This window comes from Pagrus major, chromosome 8 (genome assembly GCF_040436345.1).
Source record: "Pagrus major chromosome 8, Pma_NU_1.0".
In the NCBI taxonomy this organism is placed as follows: Eukaryota; Metazoa; Chordata; class Actinopteri; order Spariformes; family Sparidae; genus Pagrus; species Pagrus major.
In genome coordinates this window covers 23,445,577-23,469,947 of record NC_133222.1, presented here as the reverse complement: position 1 = coordinate 23,469,947, position 24,371 = coordinate 23,445,577, and the positions used below count along the sequence as shown (strand labels likewise).

At 45.7% G+C, this 24,371-nt stretch overlaps 1 protein-coding gene across 1 annotated transcript in view; it reads right to left on the bottom strand.

The window, feature by feature from the left end:
* Nucleotides 1-1,480: 1,480 nt before the first annotated feature.
* The window catches only part of LOC141000984 (carbohydrate sulfotransferase 1-like), a 31,184-nt gene continuing 8,293 nt past the window's right edge, over nt 1,481-24,371 (bottom strand). Inside the window, exons 3-6 of the mRNA XM_073471883.1 lie at nt 23,790-24,003; nt 23,411-23,637; nt 5,341-5,558; nt 1,481-1,817 (exon numbers count right to left, since the gene is read on the bottom strand). Of these exons, the coding sequence (XP_073327984.1) occupies nt 1,481-1,817; nt 5,341-5,558; nt 23,411-23,637; nt 23,790-24,003 (996 nt within the window). The remainder of the gene's footprint in view (nt 1,818-5,340; nt 5,559-23,410; nt 23,638-23,789; nt 24,004-24,371) is intronic.

Below are 24,371 nucleotides of genomic sequence, written 5' to 3'. Positions count from 1 at the left end.
TAGAAAACTGACTAATTTACATGGTTTTGGATTATGCTTAATTTCCTGTTTTGGATGAGACAAAAAGAAGTCTTGATTTAAAGGCTGTGTAACAATGTGAACAAAGACATGAAATATACTGATACAGGGAAGCTAAGTGCCCTTGACAATCTGGACTTTAATCTGGACTAAATTATATTATTGACCCCCCCTTCAGTTTAGAGTTAATCAGCTAAAACATGCTATTACTGAAAATATGCAAGCCGTTGTTGAAAATATTAATGAATGCACGTATACAGTAGTTGTTTGGTATTCTCCACTGAGGGTTAAATCCTGTGGTTGAGGCTGATCTGAGATCAGGGACACCCAAACCGGTTTAATCTAAACTATTAAACAATAATATTGTATAGCTACACAACAAATCATTAATAAACAAACCAAGTAATATCTTACAAATTCAAGCCCATTTCAACAATAAAATACTAATAACCAAATAGAGAAAAAGTATTTTGTGCTGTGGTGATGATCGGCCAAATGCTACTTGTGTCAGTTGATTGAGTCTGCAGTCACATCAAATTTCTATTTTGTACTAACTTATCATATTAAAACCAAAAAACAATTCTTGTTTTATTGAATTAGATTTTCTGTCATAACCACAAAGTTTCTTGCTATAACAAGATATGTTGTTGTAGAGTTTTATAAAGTTGTCATTTGTCATGTAGTAATAACAAGAAAAAATATGTCATTATTAATTGAAAATATAACATGAAAATGATCTTGTTCTGAGAAGTATATTGAGACACTGAGAAAATATAGTTTAGTAACGGTGGCAGTATTACACTATCATATGTCCATGTTATGTGGTGAAACATTGTGCTATAATGACCAAGCGAGAATGTAAATCTATATACTGTAATCCTAAGTACTGTATCATAGGCAAACTCTGTGTGGGAATGTCCTTACATAGTCATCATTCTGTAAGGACATTCCCATACAGAGTTTGAACGTGAAACGTCGACATCTATATACTGTAGATTCTTAATGAAGTGTTAAGTTAGATTTAAACACAGTAGCCCCTTAAATGATCATGATGTACTGCATTTATTAACGTAATGTGGTATTAATATGTGGAATGGTAATTCAGTGAAAAAAGATTGAGATGGATAGATAGATAGATGGATGGATGGATGGATGGATGGATGGATGATGGATGGATGGATGGATGGATGGATGGATGGATGGATGGATAGATAGATAGATAGATAGATAGATAGATAGATAGATAGATAGATAGATAGATAGATAGATAACACTGATGCCAGTGGAGATGATGTCAGATTGTTTTATAGAACTTTGAGTTTGGACACAGCTCTTTATCCACAACAGACCTAATGACGATATCCAGATCAGTCGGTCAAACATCTTTGACAATATAATCTCAGTACTGTCTTGTTTTGCTGGTTTCTTAAACCCACATTTGACTATGTATGTCATCAGTTGTTTAAAAAAATGGGAGGAACGTCCTGTCCTCCACCAAAGAGTGTGAGAGGTTTCTTAATTCTCGGGGGTGGTAGACTGTCTTGTATCCAAGAAGCTCCAGAAGCGGCTGACAGGCAGTCTGAGTGTAAACCACCATGTCAAAGGACAGTTTCACCCTCCAGTTCTCTGCATTAGCAGCAGAGTCCCGAACTGTGGTGAACTTCTGCCGAGATGACAGATCACTGCTGCCCCGGGTGTTGTTGATGATCCAATCCTTGACACTGTGGTCCAGAACCAGACCAAGGAATCTATAGAGCTCCCTGGTTTTCTGGAGAGGAAACCTGGCCAAGTCTTCATACCTGACCAATGACAGGGAAGGAAGAATGAAGATCATTCAGTAAAAAAGGACAAAAAAGACAAAATTAGTAATTTGTTTGTGCCTCTGACCATTACATAAGTGAGTCATGGTTAATGTTTTGTTTGGGCAATTCAAACAAAATGTTGAGAGCAGCGAACAGAAAAAAAAACAATGTTGCCTGTTGCTTGGACACTGGACTCAAACAGCTTTTTAATCATAGACCATATTCACACTGCCGCCATTTTCCTCAGACGTCACATTCAGGTTGGGAAGCTCAAATGTCGTACTGCTGTGTTGCAGGTTGCAAGTCATGTAAACGTAGTATATTTTATTAAATGAGAGAAGCATTTAATCTTGTCCTAGCTGACATTACTGTTTGATTTTATCAAGTGTTTTACATCTAGGCTTAAAAAAAATGTGTCCACGGTGTGTGGGTTTCTTTCACAATTAATTTATGCACTTAATATTGTATTATGTAACACTATTAAACGTTAATCTTAGCTAGGAAGTGGCTGAATGCTAATCTTAGCTTAATTGCATAACGGGAGCTAAGGGACTTAAATACGTTGTTTTACCTTGAAATGTGGTCCTCTGTTTCTCCAGATTTTCACTATCCATAGTCTTTTCGGTTGCTGATCAGTATGCAGTGACATGATACTTTGTCAGAGGGAATCTGACAATGTTTATAAAACATGCCACCTGGAACACAGCAGTACAACATTTAGTTTCCCACCTTAGCGTGACATCAGAGGAAATTTGGCATTGTGTGAATATGGTCTATGGTATAACAAAGTTACTCTGTTTTCACTTTTGATTCTTACAGAGGACACTAATATTCTCATGACTGCAAAAGGTTGCTTGACACGAAAATGTGAACACAGGTTATTTTAAGTGCCATTTTGAATAAAAAGAAGAAAAATTCAAAAGAAATCATGGAGAGCTATCTTATAAATAAACTTAGATTATAGTAGAACTAGAGTGCCACATAGAGTGGCACTCCCAAATCCACATTTTCATTCCGAACTGAAGTTCGACATGAGCATCCTTTGTGTTAGGCTTTTGGTATTGAATTTACACTGATCAGCCACAACATACAGACGAAGTAAATAACATTGATCAGCTAGTTACAATGCAATGTTTGCTGGGAAATCGTGGGTACTGGCATTAGTGTGGAGGCCACTTGACATGCACCACCCACCCAAACACCGTTGTGGGCCAAGTATACAACCTCATGGCAACGGCACTTCTAGTTGGCAGTGGTCCCCCCAACGGCACAATGCGCTCTGCAACATCACAAAAACTGCAGAGGAATGGCCAGAGGTACGTGACAAAGAGCCCAATATGACCTGGCCCCAAAATTCCCCAGATCCCAATCCGATCAGGCATCTGTGGGACATGCAGGAACAAGTCCAATCCATGGAGACTCCACCCCCCAACCCACAGGACCCAAAGGATCCACTGCCCCGTCCCGGTGCCAGACACCACAGGACACCCCCAGAAGTCTTGTGTCCATTCCTTGATGGGTCAGAGCTGTTCTGGTGGCACAAGAGAAGCTTCCAAAATATAAAGCCGGTGGTTTTAATGTTGGGGCTGATGGCAAGTCAAAACCTCCACTTTTTGGAAATATTAATCATAATTATACTTCAATGTTACTACAATTTTTTGACATATTTGTGGAAATGACGTCTTTGAGTAGGTGTTTCTCATGTGAGTTCAGTGAATTTGAGAGCTAGAGTCAGACAACATTACTGAGAACATTATAGAGTCAATGTCAAACACTATAGAACCAGTCACAATGTTTGTTTATAATGACTTCTGGGTACATCAAATCCATCTAAAATGCATGTTTGATGCTTTCATATCTCATTAATTACAAAACTTTCACTAATGATAGGTTAGACACCTATTTTACCCATTTGGCCACAGACTGAAGAAAATGACAGCTTGAGCTTACCCAAAACCAGCTTCTAGTGTAACTTGTTTCTGTTGGGTAAATATCAAAGATGCTAGCAACACATGAACTGAGCACAGCAGGAATGTCAGTTAGGTCATACCACCGTGTTTAACCACATATCCTTAAAGGTTACAGTTACAGCTGAATATGACAATAGACTAAAGATAATTTGCTGATGTCACATATCATCACAATGCAAGTCAATCACCAGTTGTCTACCAGGAAGTGACGACTGATGTCAGCGCAATGTCACAGTGGCTGTGTCCGAAATCACTCACTCATTCCCTACTCCCTACTCACTACATAGGGAGTCCAACATAGTGGACTATATAGGGAGCTCATCGGCAGAAAGAAAAAAGCACTTTCGGACACTACTCGGGCGCCGTTAATTACGTCACTGCTGTTGCACAGTTGAAATGTCATACATCGATGCTGGTTGTGGACTATCCGTAATAAATACTTGACCTATAAATACCTAAAGATGAAGGATTTTCACATTCATACAAGACATCTAAATCACTAATGTATTGTCAGTGTCAATAATTCACTCATATTGTGAGACTACACCCCCTCCTGTGGAAAAAGACATGGCACAACTTTGTTCTTAAATCAGATTAGATGGATGGATAAATAGATAGATACTTTATTCATCCCTTAGGGGAAATTCAGGTGTCCAGTAGCTCATAAAAACATACATGAATAAATAAGTTAAAAATAGCTCATAAAAACACACATGAATAATGCGTTCGTTTGCCATTTTTCTCTCAGCACAATGCATGATGGTAAATATTGCTTGGTTAGTGACCATTGGGTGAACACTACTTTTTGCGATGCATTGTGGGATACTTTGAGTTCACTATATAGGGTATAATAATTCCCACTAGACATTCGGACAGCACTACAAAATGGCGTACTCACTATGTAGTGCACGATATAGGGAGTAGTGAGGGATTTCGGACACAGCCAGTGATTCGGTCTAATCGACTCAGAAAGTAGAAGCTAGTTAGCCAATCTAGTTCCCAGCGCACTGTACAATTTGTGCATGTCAGTTCAACACCTACTGAGTGCCATGCTAAATGGAATATGGTGTCCATTATTTTTTAAGAACACCTATAGCTTGCCTGGAAAAAACATTAGGCTATCAAAACCAATGCCTTAAAGTCATTTGGTTATGGTTGTTAGCTACAAGCATGTCAAGAAAACAAGCAAATAAACTGTTTGGGACATTAAAATAACAAACCATCCATATTTTTCACCATATTTTTTGGTAATGATCCAAATATCTAATCATATTTATTCAAGAAACAAAACGAATTTAGCGCCTGTGCTTCAGAGGTTACAAGTCAAAATGTACTGTAAAGTGCTTTATAGACCACCACATGGTGACAGTCTGCACCACTTATTTATCAGCCCCACCTTCAACCAAACTTTGTTGTTGGAGTCATCATGGTGACTGACAAACAGCTGCACTGATGTAGGTGAATGGGCCAGAGTAGTGTAAATAAAGCGCTAAGGCTTACACTGTGTACACAGACTGTATGTCCACAAATACTACCTCTGTCCTTCTCACCTGAGCAGAATGTACCGCCCTCTTAGCCAGGCAGGTCTGGCCAGGCCTGTGGACACAGACCTGAGGAAGTCCTCACACACTGTGTTGATCTGTCCCAGGTCCAGGTTGTGGGGTCGCCGTCCGGTTGCTCTCCACAGACGCCACAGCCGGTAAGTGTCTCGAAATGTCTCAATACGAGATGCCAGGATGCCACGTGGATCTCGAACAAGTTGGACCACCTGATGATGATGAAACATGAGGAATAAACTGTGATTACAACGTCAGCAACGGTACAGATGTCTCTGAATGAGTTCTAGTTCTTCTAGACACTACAGGCTGTTTCTTGTGAGGCCCACCAGGATTTCCGTGAATAAAAAGCTGTTGTTTACTGTGTCTCTCTCCTTGTCTATCCATCTTAATTGTTTATCCTTCGATTTCTGAGTCTTTCATAGTCCCACTGGTACTTTACCTTAGCTAACTTTAGGCTTTTAACACTTTTACGTTTTTTCTCGAAAGGATCTTCTCTTACTGGGTAGTCTGTTGCTGCCCGGTTAGCTTTCCTCAACCTAGTCTAGCTTACTGGTTTTGCCTTTCAACGCAGTTGACAGCCTCGATAAACAAGTGTTACGATGGCTTGTGCTGACTGTTCTGCAGTTGCAGATAGGGTGTCACTATTAGAGAGACGTGTCCATGAGCTAGAGCAGCTTCTTTCTGTTAGCACCACGGGCACTACAGACAGCTTTAGCCCCGGGCCTGATAGTAGGCCTGCTAGCCTTAGTAGTAGCTGAGTCTCGTTGGCAGCTGCTGTGAAGTTTGTCCCTGCTCGACCTTGCCATGGGATGGGGCGCAAGAGCAAGTCACCGGTTGTGTGGACTGGTCAGCAGTCATCCCTCCCAACTGCTAACCAGTTTTCTTTCCTTGCTAGCCCAGTTATTAGTCCTGCTGGCTCGCGTGCCTCCCCAGCCCCAGCTGTCAGGGCTAAATACTGCAGGCTAGTGATAGGAGACTCCATTACCGGCACCGTTAATGTCACCAGCCACTATTTGCTGTTAACCTGGGGCCAGAGCTTCCGACATAGAGGCTAATCTTAGGGTGCTGGTATCACGCAGGGAGAAACTCCCAGCCTCTGCGACTAAACCATTGCAGCGTCTCCACAACGCTGCAGCGCGCCTCATTTTCAATCTACCCAAATTCTCCCATGTGACCCCCCTCCTCCGTGACCTCCACTGGCTTCCTGTTGCAGCCCGCATCCAATTCAAGCCGATGGTGCTGGCCTTCAAGGCCGTCAACGGAACTGCACCCATCTACCTCCAAACACTGGTCAGACCCAACCCAGCCTCCAGTTTAAGTATTGTCATGCCCAGTCAAAATTGAAACCTAACGAAAATAATCAGTGGCTCACTACATCTCTAGCTTCACTAGAGTTCACTACAAGTGAGGCGAGTTTGACGGGATTATTTGTCTTTAACACAACTGCCAAAAGCCAGATTACTGCATTAGCCATAAGCAAGGGAACAAAGTGTTTAAATCCAGGTGAACCTCTCAGTGAACTCAGCACTCAGCAGAGACTCTGGTTCTTTCTCTCCTCTCTGTAACTTTACATTCATGAAGGAAAGTACATTTCCCCTTGTTGAAGAAATCATTCAAGTCCAGTTGAGTAGTTTGCTGTGGTGATGTGTTTATTCAAAGTCTACCGGTAGACTGGTGGACTGACAGGCACAGAGCGGATCTGAGCCGGTGAGTGAACCCAGAGCAAATGAAACAGTAGCATTTTATACAGTAAAAACAAAGAAGATTCAATCAGGTTCAAACAATAGGTAAGCAAAAGACATGCAAAGGGAGGGGGGTCTGCTCTTTGGAGAGTGTGATCAGCAGGGGGTGGGGGAAGTAAGGGGGCACACATTTAACATAGTGATCAAATCGTCTGTCCATTGATTAACTATCCATTGATTAACTGGTGTTACGCAAATGTGTATCTACAGGATTTAGGAGACAGACAGGAATCAACATTTACGTCTGGAGGTCAGAGGGCACTTCTCAGATGTCACTCTAAATGTGTATTTTCTTCCTCAATTCACCCTTTTTTTTTTTTTGTAATTACACACAAGGTCATTCAATGTCAATTTCAGTGTTAAACGAAAAATCTGGATTTTCTTCCTCTATTGGTGGAGCAGGTTGGGTTACAGTGGAGTACATGATATTATTAGTGGTTTGAGTGATACATAACTTGCACATAGATTTGAAACAAGTAATCAGAAGAATGATAAAAGTCCCAGTCAAACAAACCAGGGGTAACAGGGTTAAGAAATGTCTTTGCAATATTATGCAAATGGTTCGTTATTTCTTGTAATGTGGCATTGTGGTCAGGTATAAACGTACAGCCTTCAGTTCCAATTACAGCACAAGTTCCTACTTGAGAGGCCAATAAGTAGTCCAGTGCAGCTCGATTTTGTAAAGTCATCATCCTTACTGCAGTCATTTCTTGTGAAAACATGAACATGCCTTTTGCAGTGGAATTTGCAAGATCTTCCACTGCACGGGAAAGGTCTCTTATTTGGTCCAAGGATGTCATGACTCCATAACTTGGAAAGAGAGCACCACAAATCTTGTCTATAGTGTTTGTATGAGAGACTCTGTGTATAAGTCTCTTTTTACCATGTGAACCTCCGGTGGCACAGTAAGGACTCTCATAGCTGGTATCACATGACCCAGACCACATAATGGTCTATTTTGTAATGGATTGGGACATGTACGGTGTTCCTTGGTGGAACTGAGATGAAGTATGTGAAGTAAGTGTCACATGATGAAGTGGACAGAGCCATTAGTGAAAGTCCTTCTCTTGTGCTGTGGGGTATGAAGCCACAGACATAACAGTTCTTTGGGTTTGGACTATTATCAGCAACCATTTTTTTTTTTTGCCAATTGGAGAAATGCATTTGACCACTGTGGTTCATATCCATTTAGAGTCTTTCCTTTCTGGTGCATGGAAAGGTCCTGTTTGTGGTGTCTGTAGCTCTCTGTGCTCTGTGGGTGTGCTGGTGGGTGTTCTACAGCTTCTTCTGGGCCTCCGGTGCCAGCATTGCTCCTCTGGTCCTCTGGAAGCTGGCGTACATCTTCTTCTGGGCCTCCGGTGCCAGCGTTGCTCCTCTGCTCCTCTGGAAGCTGGCGTACATCTTCTTCTGGGCCTCCGGTGCCAGCGTTGCTCCACTGCTCCTCTGGAAGCTGGCGTACCTCTTCTTCTGGGCCTCGGACACCTGTGTTGTCCTTCAGGGGGGAAGGTCCTTCCCAGGGACGCGGCCAACTCTTTATGGCTCCGTAGGCGATGAGGAAGATGGCCCACTGGATGTAGAGGGACCCCGCTGATTTCTTCCGCATGGTGGAGGTGTCTTCTTACAGTGGGATGCGTGGATCCAAGTAGAACGACCCTCACACTTGACTGCTGTGTTGGTGGTAATCAGGACGTGTTGTGGTTTCGACCAGATAGACTGGATAGACTGGACAGCAGAAGTTAGTGCAGAGCAGAATGTTAACATCAACTCATCCATTGCATGGAGGTATCAGAGCTGAGGGTGCAGCAACTATAGTCTGGACTCAAATGCACGACTCAAACACAGCATTAGGCAGGGTAACAGCCTTTACTGGAAAAAACAGGTTCGGTACACAAGTAATCCGTCAGCGGGGGCAAACAAACCAGACAGGGATCAGGCAGCGGCGAGGTCGGTACACGAGTAGTCAATCAGCGAAGGCAAACTAAGCAGACAGGGATCAGGCAAAGGCGAGGTCAACCAGAACACAGGCAGGGGTCAATACCAGGGAACTAGAAAATACTACAGAGCAATACAGGCTAAGAAGTAACGCATGGGGACAAAAAGACGAACTGGCAATGGACAGGGGAAACACAGGGGCTATATAAGCACACACACAGAACAGGTGAAAGTAATAAGGGCGGGGACAGACAATCAAGGAGGAGGACGAAACCACACGAGGAGGGAAGGGGAATCTGAAACGAGAGGAGAAGTCAATACAACGAGATAACACAGGAAACAGAACTATAACATGGAGCGAGTCATGACAGTACCCCCTCCTCTAGGGACGGCACCTGACGTCCCAGGCTGGTCAGGGTGGCGGCGGCGGAAGTCCTGGATGAGCGTAGGGTCCATAATGTTACTGGACGGGACCCAGCTCCTTTCTTCAGGGCCATAACCCTGTAAATCCACCAGGTACTGGTGACCACGGCCCCGCCGTCGGACCGCCAGAAGCCGCTTCACAGTGAAGACTGGGCCGCCATCGATGAACCGGGGGGGCGGTGGGGGTCTGGAGGCTGGACCAGGGAGCTCTCCATCACTGGCTTGACCCGGGCCACATGGAAAGTGGGATGCACCCTCAGAGACCTGGGCAGCTTGAGCCGCACGGCTGCCGGATTAACCACCTTGGCGATAGGGAAGGGACCCACAAAGCGAGGAGCCAACTTGCGTGATTCCACTCTCAGGGGAAGGTCTTTGGAGGACAGCCACGCCCTCTGCCCAGGCCTGTAGGAAGGAGCCGGGATTCTCCGGCGATCCGCTGCTCTCTTAATCCTGGCAGAACTTCGGAGCAGCACTTGACGGGCCCCGGCCCAGATTCTGTGGCAACGACGGATGAGGGCCTGGGCTGAAGGGACGCTGACCTCCTCCTCCATGACTGGAAACAGCGGCGGCTGATAACCATGGGTGCACTGGAAGGGGGAGAGACCAGAGGAAGAGCAGGGCAGGGTGTTGTGGGTATATTCCACCCAGATGAGGTGTCTGCTCCATGTTGCAGGATTCTGAGATACCAGACAATGTAGTCCGGTCTCCAGTTCTTGATTCAGACGCTCAGTCTGGCCGTTGGACTGGGGATGGTAACCCGATGTTAGGCTGACCGTAGCGCCCAATAGAGAACAGACGGCCTTCCAGAAACGGGAGGCAAACTGCGGCCCCCGATCCGACACCACGTCCTTCGGGAAACCATGGAGACGAAAAACATTCCGCAACATTACCTCCGCCGTTTCCTTGGTGGAGGGTAACTTGGGGAGAGGGATGAAATGAACCATCTTGGAAAACCTGTCCACGACAGTAAGGATGGTTGTGTTCCCTTTCGAGGGAGGCAATCCCGTGACGAAGTCCAGGGAGATGTCAGACCAGGGACGATGAGGTACAGGAAGAGGACGTAGAAGCCCTGCTGGGGGGTGTCGAGAGACCTTGTTTCTGGCGCACACCTGACAGGCTGCCACATACTCGCCCACCTCTTTCTCCATAGCGGGCCACCAGAACCGTTGTTTAATCACAAAGCATGTTCTCTTGATTCCTGGATGACAGGACAGGAGGGAGGTGTGGGCCCAGTGGATTACCTGTGAGCGAAGAGGGACAGGAACAAACAACCGATTCCGGGGGCAACCATCAGGTACCACAGTGTTAATAATAGCTTGTCTGACCTTCTCTTCGATCTCCCAAGTGACTGCTCCAACTGTGCAGGAAGGAGATAGAATACAGAGCATCCGGTTTAACATTCTTGGATCCTGGATGGTAAGACAGAGAAAAGTCAAAACGATTAAAGAACAGTGCCCACCTGGCCTGCCTGGAGTTCAGTCGCTTAGCGGACCGAATGTATTCCAAGTTTTTGTGATCTGTCCAAACCAGGAATGGATGCTTAGCTCCCTCCAGCCAGTGGCGCAATTCCTCCAGGGCCACCTTAACAGCCAATAGCTCCCGATTGCTAACATCGTAGTTCTGTTCAGCAGGAGAGAGTCTTCTGGACAGGAAGGCGCAGGGGTGCAGCTTGTGGTCGACCTGGGACCGCTGAGAGAGGACCGCCCCGATGCCCAGGTCTGAAGCATCCACCTCCACCACAAACTGAAGATTAGTGTCGGGTAGAGTGAGGATGGGTGCAGAGGTGAAACTCTCTCTCAGCTTCCGGAAGGCAAGGTCCACCGAGTAGAGCTGGCCTCTAGGAGGAGTCGAACCAGGAAGCAGATCGATACCGCAGTCGTACGGCCGGTGCGGGGGCAATGAAGTAGCCCAAGTCTTGTTAAATACCTCCTTTAAATCCAGGTAGCAGTCAGGAACGCCAGAGAGGTCTGGGAAGTCTGCGTTAGCCGGAGCCAGATGACGTGAGGAAGGTAGAGGTGCAGGAACAGGATCTGAAGGGAAGCAGCCAGGCGAGCAGCTCTTACTCCACCCCAGAATCTCCCCAGAAGACCAGTTGATGTGTGGGTTGTGCTTGGCGAGCCAGGGAAGGCCCAGCAGGAGAGGATGGGAGGGAGAGTTAAACAGGTGAAAACTCAAAAACTCAGTGTGATTTTTTGCCATGACGAGCTGAATGGGCTGTGTGCGATGAGTTACCTTGCACAATAGTTGTCCATCCAGAGTATTAGCCTCCAGAGGCTTGGGCAGGGGTGTGGTGGCCACACATGGTGACCACCTTTAAGTTGAGTATTTTTGTTGTTATTTTATTTTAAATGACGACACACAGTATTTTCTTTCATACATTATGTTTATTGACAGTTGTTGATTAATTTGAGTGCACGCATTTTGGTTAGCAGGCTGTTCAATATTATTTCCTTTTGTTTGAGTTGAAACTCACCTTGTGTGTCTTATTGTTTGCAGCTCTCCCCAGCTCTGGAAAGGAGGCGGCGCCTTCCAAGATGGCCTCTTATGGAAACGGAACAGGAAGTGGAGGAGGCCACCTTGGAGGTGCCAGAGGGGAGGCTGGCCTTTCTTTGAGATTTATTTAATTTGAGATTATTAAGATTTTTAAGTTTGTTTCATGATTTGAGTATTTATGTTGAGTAGATATAGGTTTTCATTGTAGTTTCTGTTCACATTATGTTTATATCTATTATGAAAGTAATGGTTTGTTTGTTTCCCCCCTATTGTGTCATTTGTTGGCCGGCCAGTACCTATATAACCCCCACCTATTGTTTCATTCAGGAGGTCAGGTATGTTGAGTTAAGTTGCTGTTTGTTTAAGTTGACCTCAGTTTGAGTAAATAGGGCCCTTCTTTAGAGTTATTTTTCTATTTTGTTGTATTTGTATCAATATACTTTTTGAAATTGTTCCTTTTGAATTGAGTTACTAATAAATTAATATTTTTTTGACAGTTGCACCTTTGGTTCTCGAGCCTTTTCTGTTTGGTCCCTGACAAGGGGTAACCGGCTTAGTCCAAGTTTATCAGCCAATCGCCAGTCCATAAAGCTCTCATCAGCTCCGGAGTCCACCAACACCGGAAGAGAGAAAGTTTAAGAAGAAGCCACCAGCTTGGCCTGAACCAGATGGCGAGTGAACATAGAAGAGGAGAAGGTACGGCTCACCAGCGCCCTCTTTATCAAGGGTGAGCCCGGTCTTTTACCGGACATGAAGCGACGAAGCGGCCTCTCTGAGAGCAGTAGATACAGCGGCCCTCTTGCATCCTGCGACGTCTCTCCTCTGGGTCAAGTCTCGTCCTTCCCAGCTGCATGGGTTCCTCCTGGGCAACAGGGGGCGCTGACGATCTGCCTCCCTGGAAAAAATGAGGAGGAGAGCGCCATGAAGAAGCCGCGGCCGCGGACTGCCCCCTCTGGCTGGAGGGAAACACCTGGGATTGTGACCTCTCTCTCTCTCACTCTCTCTCTCGCAGAGTCGTTTGTCTATCTTTACAGAGAGAGAGATTAGCGAATCAAGGTCCTCGGGGAGTTCGAGAGGAGTCAGTTGATCCTTGAGTTGGTCTGCCAGACCATGGAGATAAGCATCACACAGAGAGAAGTTATTCCAGCCGCTGTCCACCGCCAGAGTGCAAAACTCGATGGCGTAATCTGCCACCCGTCGTTTGCCTTGATGGAACCCCATGAGTGCTCTAGCTGCCTCCCGGCCGGGAGTGGTCTGATCGAAGATCTTGGAGAGCGTGGCTTTAAAATTGTCCAGAGAATTACACACCGGATCTCTCGCCCATTCCGCCGTGGCCCATGCTTCGGCTCTGTCGGAGAGATGAGAGATTATGTAAGACACCTTCGCCCGGTCTGTTGGGAAGGAGGCCGCTTGCATTTCAAAATGCAGCCCGCATTGTACCAGGAACGAGCGACAATTCTTGGAGTCCCCGGAAAACCTCGTCGGGTTGGACAGGTGAAGGAGAGGAGCCGGCGTGAGAGCTGGAACGGGTGGCGGCGCAGGCGGAAGAGTAGGGGTGAGAGGAGGAGCGGCTGCCGCCGCGGACACCGCGGTACAGAGATCCACCACTCGTCCGGTCAGTTGTTGAAGCTGCTCACCGAGGGCACGGAACTGGTCACCGGCGATGGACTGGAAGCTCTGTTGCTGGATGGAAATCCCCTGGATCTCCCGCTGGACTGAGGTAAGTCCCTCCTCAGTACTGTGGATACGACCACCTTGAGCCCGAAGCGCAGCGAGCACGGCATCCGAGTCGGCTGAGTCCATGTTTAGGGCCAGTTCGTACTATCAGAGCTGAGGGTGCAGCAACTATAGTCTGGACTCAAATGCACGACTCAAACACAGCGTTAGGCAGGGTAACAGTCTTTACTGGAAAAAACAGGTTCGGTACACAAGTAATCCGTCAGCGGGGGCAAACAAACCAGACAGGGATCAGGCAGCCGCGAGGTCGGTACACGAGTAGTCAATCAGCGAAGGCAAACTAAGCAGACAGGGATCAGGCAAAGGCGAGGTCAACCAGAACACAGGCAGGGGTCAATACCAGGGAACTAGAAAATACTACAGAGCAATACAGGGTAAGAAGTAACGCACGGGGACAAAAAGACGAACTGGCAATGGACAGGGGAAACACAGGGGCTATATAAGCACACACACAGAACAGGTGAAAGTAATGAGGGGGGAGAAGAGGAGAAGTCAATACAACAAGATAACACAGGAAACAGAACTATAACATGGAGCGAGTCATGACAGGAGGTCCATCTCCTTCATGCATGGTACTGAGTTGCTTGGAATAGTCATTGGTCTTCCAGTAATGATCTCATGAGGTGTGAGCTTGCGTTTCCTGATAGTTGTGGACCTCATAGACATTAGGGCTATAGGCAATAGCATTGTCCATTTCAAACCTGTTTCCGCACACAGTTTGGCTAGTTTGTTTTTTAAGATACCATTGTGTCTTTCAAAAAGCCCTGCAGACTGTGGGTGGTATGGACAATGTAGTCTTTGTTCAATCCCCAGTGATTTACAAAGTTCAGTCATTATTTGTCCAGTGAAATGACTACCTTGGTCTGACATGATTGATTGTGGGAGACCATATCTTGGAATAAGGTCTTTCAGCAAGCATTTCGCTACTGAAACAGAATCAGCTTTCTTGCAGGCCCAGGCTTCTGGCCAGTTGGAAAACATATCTATACATACAAGAATATTTTCATATCCATCACATTTTTACAATACAAAGAAATGGGTACCACAACGCCGCCATCGTTGTGGAGCCAAAAGTTATTTACAATTTTACATCCATGGGAAAGCCACAATTTATGCACCTTCATATCATTAGATTCTTGTAAAAAGATCACATCATTAGGAGAAGCAAGATCATTAGCAGGTAGGGAAGGACAGAGCTTTACAAGGACAGACATACCTATTTTGCCAGCCTTTTTTGCTGCATGGTTGGCCAGAGCATTGCTTCTTGAAACAGGTCCTTGGACTTGGTGTGAGCGTCACATTTAACAACAGCAATAGAGGACGGTAGTTGACATGCATCTAATAATTCACCAATTAGTTTGCCGTGTTTAATGGGTGTCCCTGAGGATGTAATGAATCCTTGGTTTGCCCAAAGAGTACCAAAATCATGTAGACATCCAAAAGCATATCTGGAGTTTGTGTAAATGGTGACAGTCTTACCTTTTGCTAGATGACAGGCCCTCATCAGTGCATACAACTCAGCTACTCGGGCGGAACTTGAGGGTGGCAGGGCAGCGCTTTCAACTATTGAAAAATCATCACAAATTGCATATCCTGCACATGGCACTCCATTTTCTCTATAAGCAGAGCCAGTAGTGTAGAAAACAAGATCAGAGTTGGAAAGAGGAGTTTCTGAAAGGTCAGGACGAGGATTTTGGAAGAACATGAGATGACATCCATGTAGTTATGGGGATCGCCATCATCTTTGTAGACAATAGTGTAGCAGGGTTAAGAATAGTGTAATTTTTAGTGTGATATGTGGAGCTGTGAGTGTCAAAACATATTTTGCCTCTCTGGTCCCTGTCACATGTCTGTGTGCCTCCATGGTTATCAAGGTCAGTGCATCGTGTGGGATCATGACTGTTAGTGGAGAACCTAGGACAATATCAGCAGATTGTTAATTGCAAGCGCAGTTGCAGCTACGGCCTTTTAGACAAGTTGGAAATCCTCTCTCTACAGGGTCTAATCTTGAAGAAAAATAAGCAACAGGTCTGTAAGAAGAATTATGTTGCTAAGTCAGAACAGATTGTGCAAATCCACATTTTTCATGAAATCTTTGTCAGGGGGCACTCTGTTTTAGCAATATGTGTGTTGGCTCAACGGTTTTAAATCAAACCAATGTAATTAGAGGAAGAGGCCCATACTGACGGGGCACACTAGACACTACTCTATCATAGACTTTCCCTTTTCTCTTCACCTATGGGTTGGTTTTGATCTATCAGAGCAGCTAACACAGTTTTCTTGTTATGTTGATTAGTCTCTAAAAGGATGCTGTCTGGTGTGCAATAGATGGTGCAATTTAGTTTGCATGACAAATCTCGCTCTAACAGATTCACGGGTGGGTCTGAGGCAAGAAAGGAGTGGGAAGAAGTGAAACTTAACAGGCTTTCAGTGAAAGGACCTTATAGACACTACAGTAGGCTCAGATACAAGTAGATACATGGGAATACCTCCAACCCCCACAGCGCTCTAACTGTTTCAGCTACTTTCAAATTTGTAGATTGTGTTGGTTTAAGTGTAGAAAGAGTAGCTCCTGTGTCTACCAGGAATGACGTTGATTTTCCATTTCCATTCATCACTAAATTAGGTTTCTTCTTTTGTTGTTTTGCTAATTTAATTAGTGGAGCTTCGGTTATAATTTCTCCTGTTTCAATTTGGTCACTGTCCACAGCTCTATTGGTTATACTGTGGGGTTGGTGACTCTTCTATCTGGTTACCTGATGGAGGTGCCGTGTGCAGGGTATGTTGGGATGTCTTGTATGGGCAGTTTCTTACCCAATGACCTGGCTCACCGCATGAGAAGCAATTCTCATGGTTAGAGAAAGGTGGCCTGTGGCTTTGTTCTTGGTGTGAGGGTCTGTGTCTGCGCTCTCCCTCTTTTTGGAAGCTTCCTCTGCCACTGTGTCCTCCTCTGGTTGTTCCGCCTGTGTAGTGAGACACTTGAGAAACCATTAGCATTTCATGCATTCTACATTCTCTTGGTTCTGTGTTAACTCAATGGTCTTGTGCTATTTCTGCCAATTCAGTCAATGGTTTTCTTGACCACCCAACTGTCAACTGCACTTTTATTCTGATTTTTGGTTGAAGACTGTTCACAAACAAATGTTGCATGTAACGAGGGGGAATTCCAACAATTTGACTTGGTGACAGACCACAATTTTCCTTTGCAGTTGTCATAATTTTTCCATACAGCTTCCTAGGATTGTCATCTTTTCTTTGTTTGATTTTTGTGAGAGGAGTGAAGTCAACCTTACCTCATGTTGAACTACTAAAGCTATGACACTGTAAAATGTCTGAGCTTCCTCTGGTGTGATTTTGGCAAACTCTGTGGGATTGCGGGGAATTTCACAGGCATTAATTACTTTGTCTTTCAAATCAGATGGCAAAGTCAGTTTTAACAGTTGCATCATATCAGGCATATGAGGACTGTAGATTGTGTCACACCGCGGTGATGGGTGTCTCGTCTTGGGATTTTTTGTCTTGTGAATTTCATGTTTTATTTTGAAAAGTAACTCTCCTCTCATTTCAGGTCACTTGCCCTTCCTCTTGTGTCACCTCCAGCCCCATGATCACAGTTCTTGTCTCGTCCTTGTCCAGAGCTCTAAGTTGGTATTCTTTATTCCTTTTCTCCTCTTAAGTAGAGTGATTTTCTGTTGTAATTTTTGTCAGAGCAGTGTTTAAGCTAGCCTTGTTTTGTAACCGCTTTTTTCCCTCTGTTGGAGTGGTTTTGTTTTCATAGTTTTTTTCAGAAGTAGTGTAGTCTAATTTTATAGCCTTTGTACCTTCCTCCGTTTGGAGCTTTTTGTTATTAAAATTTCATAGTGATTATTCCTCGTCAGAGTAGATCAGTGTTCAGCCTTTTGGTTTCCTCCCTTTGGAGGGATTTTCTGTTGTGTTTTGAATTTTATTTTTCCCTGTTCCGTGTATTCTCAGATAGACTAGAGTTGATAGCCTTTTTTGTTATCACTCTGTCCTAAGAGCTGAAAAGTGATTTTTCAGAATAAAAGCCTGCTTGATCTGCAAAACCTCTGCATCTGAGTCCTCTTTCTAGTCCAGGCCTGACAGTATACTCTAGCCAGTATGGACTCAGCGGAGGCAGAACAGCTGTCGGGGATTTTGCAAGCTCAGGAAGCCCGCATCTCACGACAGGAGGAGTTCCAGACGGCGATGGCTGCGCATATGGGTCAGCTCACTTCCCAACTACAGGAGTTGATTGCGCAGCTCCCTCGACCCACCGCCCCGGCTCCCGTAACCACTCCGCCCATGCCCTATGTCGGAGCCGGAAGTAAGTTGGCTCCACCAGCACAGTATTCAGGGGAACCAGGACTATGTAAGACATTCCTCATAGACTGCTCAATTCATTTCGAATTAACCCCCCATGCTTTCCCTACTGATCGGTCGAAGATCACATTCATGATCTCGCACCTGACTGGGAGAGCCAAAGCCTGGGCGTCGGCAGAATGGGGCAGACGTTCACCGATCTGCAGCTCTCTCACAGATTTTCAGGCGGCGTTAAAACGGACCTTTGATCCTGTGACGGACGACTGGGAGAAAGCACAGGAGCTGAGTGGGCTGAGACAAGGCAGAGACTCTGTGTGTGACTACGCCATCCGTTTCCGCACACTATCGGCAGAGAGCAGGTGGAACTCCACGGCTCTATATGATGTGTTTTTAAAGGGACTGGCAGCCCCGATTCAAGATCTTCTCGTCCCTCTAGACTTACCCGCAGGCTTGGACGATCTCATCGCTCTCGCCATCCGGACAGACAACAGACTCGGACAGCTCAGACGACGCCGGGGCGACAGGACTGTGATGACCGAGGGAGCTCCGCGCTCGCAAACACAGAGTTGGCCAGCTCTCCACCGCTCCCCGCCGGAGCAGCGTAATCATCCCCCTGTGGAGGGAGAGGGAGACCCCATGCAGCTAGGCAGGGCACGGCTGACGCAGGAGGAACGACGGAGACGACAGCTGGAAGGAAGGTGCTTCTACTGCGGAGAGGCTGGTCACCTCATTATAACCTGTCCAGCCAAGCGATCTAAGGCGGTGAGTCAAATCACGGCTTCAGGCCCCATCACACGCACTCTCACAAAAGTCAAGCTAATGCACCACACTGTCACCAACTGTCTCATAGACTCAGGAGCCGATGAGAGTTTGATGGACTGTGGTTTAGCAGAGGAATTGGGCATAAAGTCTGAACTTTTAGCTAAGCCCATCAGGGCCCGAGCTCTAGATGGGAAAGAACTGTTTTTCATCACCCATATCACTGAACCACTCCACATGCATATTAAGGACCACAAAGAGCGCATTCACTTCTATTTATTCAAAGCATCCACTCACACTCTGATATTGGGACAACCATGGCTCTTTCGCCACAACCCCCAGGTAGACTGGAGATCTGGAGAAATCCAAGAGTGGGGGGAAGAATGCATCAAAGACTGTTTTTTCAATCCAGCCCAGAGCAGTGATGTAGCAGAAATTAACCTGTTTGCTATCAACCCTGCCACAGAATCTGAGTATCCAGACCTGAACTCGGTGCCCTCCTGCTACCACCAGCTCCGTGAGGTTTTTAATAAGACCAAAGCCATGTCTCTTCCCCCACACCACCCATACGACTGCGCCATTGACCTACTTCCAGGTTCCACCATACCTAAGGGTCGCCTGTACTCCATTAGAGAGTATCTCACCACATCTTTGAATGCGGGTCTAATCCGTCCCTCGTCATCACCAGCAGGCGCCGGGTTCTTCTTCGTAGACAAAAAGGATGGGTCCCTAAGACCATGCATAGACTATAGCCCTCTAAATGACATCACAATAAAGAACCGTTACCCTCTCCCTCTCATGTCCTCTGTTTTTGACCAACTCCAGCAGGCCAAGGTGTTCACCAAGTTAGATCTTCGCAACGCCTATCACCTGATTCGCATAAGAGAGGGGGACGAGTGGAAGACTGGATTTAACACCCCTAGTGGTCACTATGAGTACCTGGTCATGCCATTTGGACTCACCAACGCCCCCGCCATTTTCCAAGCCATGATTAACGATGTATTGAGAGACTTCCTTGACCTTTTTGTCTATGTGTATTTAGATGACATTTTAATTTACTCCCCAGACATTGACACACACCAAGACCACGTGACCAGGGTTCTGAAAAGACTGTTGGAAAACCATCTGTATGTCAAAGCAGAAAAAAGTGTGTTTCATGCCGACACCGTCTCCTTCCTGGGCTTCATCGTAGCCCCTGGAGAGTACAGATGGACCCGGTTAAAATTAGCGCTGTAGCTGAGTGGCCTACACCTGATAGCCGCAAGAAGGTTCAGCAGTTCTTGGGATTTGCTAACTTTTACAGGCGGTTTATCAGAGGCTTTAGCGCAATAGCTGCTCCCCTCCATGCTCTTACCTCCACTCAGGTGCAGTTCCGCTGGTCTCCAGAGGCGGAGAGGGCATTCCAGGATCTCAAGAATCGTTTCACTTCTGCTCCCATCCTCACCATGCCAGATCCACAACGCCAGTTCGTGGTAGAAGTGGATGCCTCCAATGAAGGGGTCGGAGCCATCCTCTCTCAATGCTCGGAACAGGATGGTAAAATGCACCCCTGCGCTTTCCTGTCACGACGACTGTCCAAGGCTGAAAGAAACTATGATGTCGGTAACCGGGAGCTGTTGGTGGTTAAACTCGCCTTAGAGGAGTGGAGGCACTGGCTAGAGGGGGCCAACCACCCATTCATAGTCTGGACTGGACTGAAAATCTTGAGTATATCAGAAAAGCTAAGAGGCTCAACTCTCGCCAGGCCAGGTGGGCGCTATTCTTTAACCGCTTTTCTTTTTCTCTCTCTTACAGGCCGGGGTCCCGGAACGTCAAGCCGGACATCCTGTCTCGACTATTCGACCCCGAGCCTGTTGCCAAGGAACCTGAGACCATCCTCCCACTAACCTGTGTGGTTGGAGCGGTAACTTGGCAGATAGAAGATGAGGTGAAGCAGGCTAATGGTGGAGACCCGTCAGATAATCGCCTGTTTGTCCCTGTTGAGTTGCGCCCACAGGTGATCCACTGGGCTCACACCTCGCTGCTTTCATGCCATCCGGGAGTTCAGAGGATGATGTTCGCCATGTCTCGGCGGTTCTGGTGGCCATCCATGGAGCCGGAGGTTCGGGAGTATGTGGACGCATGTTCGGTCTGTGCTCGTAACAAGACATCCTCCGGGTCCCGCATGGGCCTACTGCAGCCACTCCCTATCTCCTCCAGACCGTGGTCCGACATATCCAGGGACTTCGTCACGGGGCTCCCGGTATCCCAAGGTAATACCACTGTCCTCACAGTGGTGGACAGGTTTTCCAAGATGGTTAGATTCATTGCTCTGCCTAAGCTGCCCTCCGCCAAGGAGATGGCAGAGATCATGATGACCAGTGTTTTCAGGGTTCCACTCTCAATCCACTCTTCTTCATCTCCCTGATTATTCATCACATTTCTTGGGTATTCAAAAACCCAGTCATCATCAGTGCTATCATTACTGGATTCTTTTATCTCTCTTACAGGATAAAGGCTTTTTATTTGATCGTTTTTGTTTGTCTTAGTGTTTCTACAGGACATGTCCAATTGACTGTTCGGCTTAGTCCAAGTCTGCGTTGTGTTTTTCTTTTCTTCTTCTAATTGAGCCATTAGCTTTTTATTTTGATCTATAAGAGAAGCTATTTGAGATTCTGCATTACGGCGGTTACTTTCAACCCTCCAAAGTTTGAGGGAGGAGAAATGCTTAATTCTATCCAGGAGAGTACTCAATTTCTCTCTTAAGTTTTCTAATCTGGTCTGATCAAATGTCCCATTTTGGGGGAATCTGAGAAGACCATCGTCTCGCGTTATTTTAACCCATGGTGCAACAAATCTTAAGCTAGCGTTACCGTAATTATCATGCATGTACTTCACAGGACCAGTTAAATCTCTTAGACCTTCTACTGAAATGACTTCCCATTTTCCTTCTGTAAGATCCCTCTATAAAACGAGAACAAAAGTTACCTTCATACACTCTTACTTTAACCACAATTCACTTACAAATCCTTTCAATCAACATTCTACTCAGAAGATACAAGTCATCCTTTTTTTTGTACCGAGAATAAATCAGATCGTTACAGGATGAAAAATATACATCCAAATATTGGGATTTATCATCCCTGGGATAACGAATTTTCCCCACTACTTCCTACTGGTCCTACATAGGCCTATTTTATTAGTGTTCCAAACACCCGTTCCCCAAAATAGAATCACAGAACTGAATATCTGATCTCTTCTATTTTCTCACATGTTAAGTAGGATGTTAACCCCCAGATGCTTGGCCTTTAGGAGAGCGAGTCATTCTAAAGACTAGGAAAATACAAGCGACTCAATCAAAATCAATCAAAAGCTATGAAAAACAAGCATTCCTATACATCTAAAAACGAACTTCCCAATAACATAATTACAGGAATCAAACCTGTTCTTCTCTATCTCACACTGTTGATGTTAAGTAGGATGTTAACCCCTAAATGCTTGGCCTTAAAAGAGCTCCTCGTTCTAAGACTAGGAAGATAGAATCACAGGACTTCAGACCTGTTCTCTCCTATCAAAACAGAATCACAGGACTTCAGACCTGGTCTCTCTATTTCACAAGTTATGATTCCTATGCATATAAAAACTAACCTCCCAATAACATCAGTTTCGAAACCATAAACCCAAAACAGAAAAAAAAAAAAAATTCACAAAACACACAGCAAACTTACTTAAAATGTCGGATGGCGTCACCCTTCCTTAGGACTCCCTCCTCCACAGACCTCCAACAATGCGCAGTAACAAATTGGGTTTTCAAAAGGACCCTTACCTCTGCAATTTGGTTCTCAGGTCACTGGCATGTTATTGGTCTGGAAAAAGGAGTCTCTGTAGAAGGTCTGTTGCCATCCGGGTCACGGCACCAAATTGTTGAAGAAATCATTCAAGTCCAGTTGAGTAGTTTGCTGTGGTGATGTGTTTATTCAAAGTCTACCGGTAGACTGGTGGACTGACAGGCACAGAGCGGATCTGAGCCGGTGAGTGAACCCAGAGCAAATGAAACAGTAGCATTTTATACAGTAAGAACAAAGAAGATTCAATCAGGTTCAAACAATAGGTAAGCAAAAGACATGCAAAGGGAGGGGGGTCTGCTCTTTGGAGAGTGTGATCAGCAGGGGGTGGGGGATATATGGGGGCACACATTTAACATAGTGATCAAATCGTCTGTCCATTGATTAACTATCCATTGATTAACTGGTGTTATGCAAATGTGTATCTACAGGGTTTAGGAGACAGACAGGAATCAACATTTACGTCTGGAGGTCAGAGGGCACTTCTCAGACGTCACTCTAAATGTGTATTTTCTTCCTCACCCTCCAGCTCCAGTCAGCAGTCAACATTACAGAACAGAAACACCTGACAATGGAGGTCACCTCCGCAGATCACTGCTGCAGTCAGGTTGATAGACAGGAGTGTTTATTCCTCCTAAAGGTCTGACTCTGCACCCAACTCTCTCCTCCAGAGCTGGCTGACTCTGAGCTGCTGAACAGCTGCTCTGCCCAGCCCTCCCCACACCACATTTGGCAAATGTCTTTTGTTTTTTCATAGAGAGCCTCTATAGCAGCAGAAATTACATATTGTGCTTTTAAATATAATATTCATAGTTGTGATTATTTCTCTACCTTCAGGTTAAGTCTTGGGTCCTCAATCAGCGCTCTTAGGTCACTTATTTGGGGAATCCTGACCGTCTTGATGGCTGCGTGGCGCTTTGCTCTACAGGCATCAGCAGCCAGCGATACATTGAGTGGTCCACACCTCTTCACACACTCCCCCTCATCAGACAGCACCAGGCTCTGCCCCTCTCGGCCCAGCTGGGCCTCACATACAGGGGGGGAGCACAGAGACAGGCCTAAAGAAAGGACACATACAATTTAGGAAAACTGTACATAACAATAATGCACTGCAATTACAGCTACATACATAAAACATTAGTGTAGTATCAATCTCATTATGTGAATGAAAGCAGGACAAGTGGACAAAGTGCTGAAATGAGTCCCTTACTAGCTCCTCGTCTGAACAGCTTGTCGGTGGAGTGGTTGGCAGGACGTGGTCGGATGTAACTCTCCAGACTGCTGAGGTGACAGTGATACAGGGACCTCAGCAGGTCTCTGGCTGCTCCCAGCATCACCCTCCTCTCAGCAAGGTTCCGACTCTGTGCCAGCCGAGGAAGCAGCGCCAGCTGGACATGGTATAGAGGCTCAAAAAGGTAGAAGACCTGGGATATGAAAACATTGCAAGGTACAACCAATGAAAGTTGAGTACCTCTTTGGACAAAATAAATGTCATAGTGGGTGTTATCCAGTGTTGGGGTTGTTACTCAAAAAAAATAATGTATTACACATTACTCATTAATTTCAAAAAAGCAATTGTAAGTAATTGCCAGTTAAGAATATGACATTAAACCTCACATATACCCACATTTCAGCCCTATCCAAGGAGGACATACACAAGATTGCTCTTGTATGCTCTTTAATACCACAAAGCTGATAGTAAAGGTGGTGGAAGCCAGCCCAAACAGCACTTCAAAGAAAAATGTGCGCTGTAGGCTGTAACGCCCCAAAAACAAAAAACTATGTCAATACA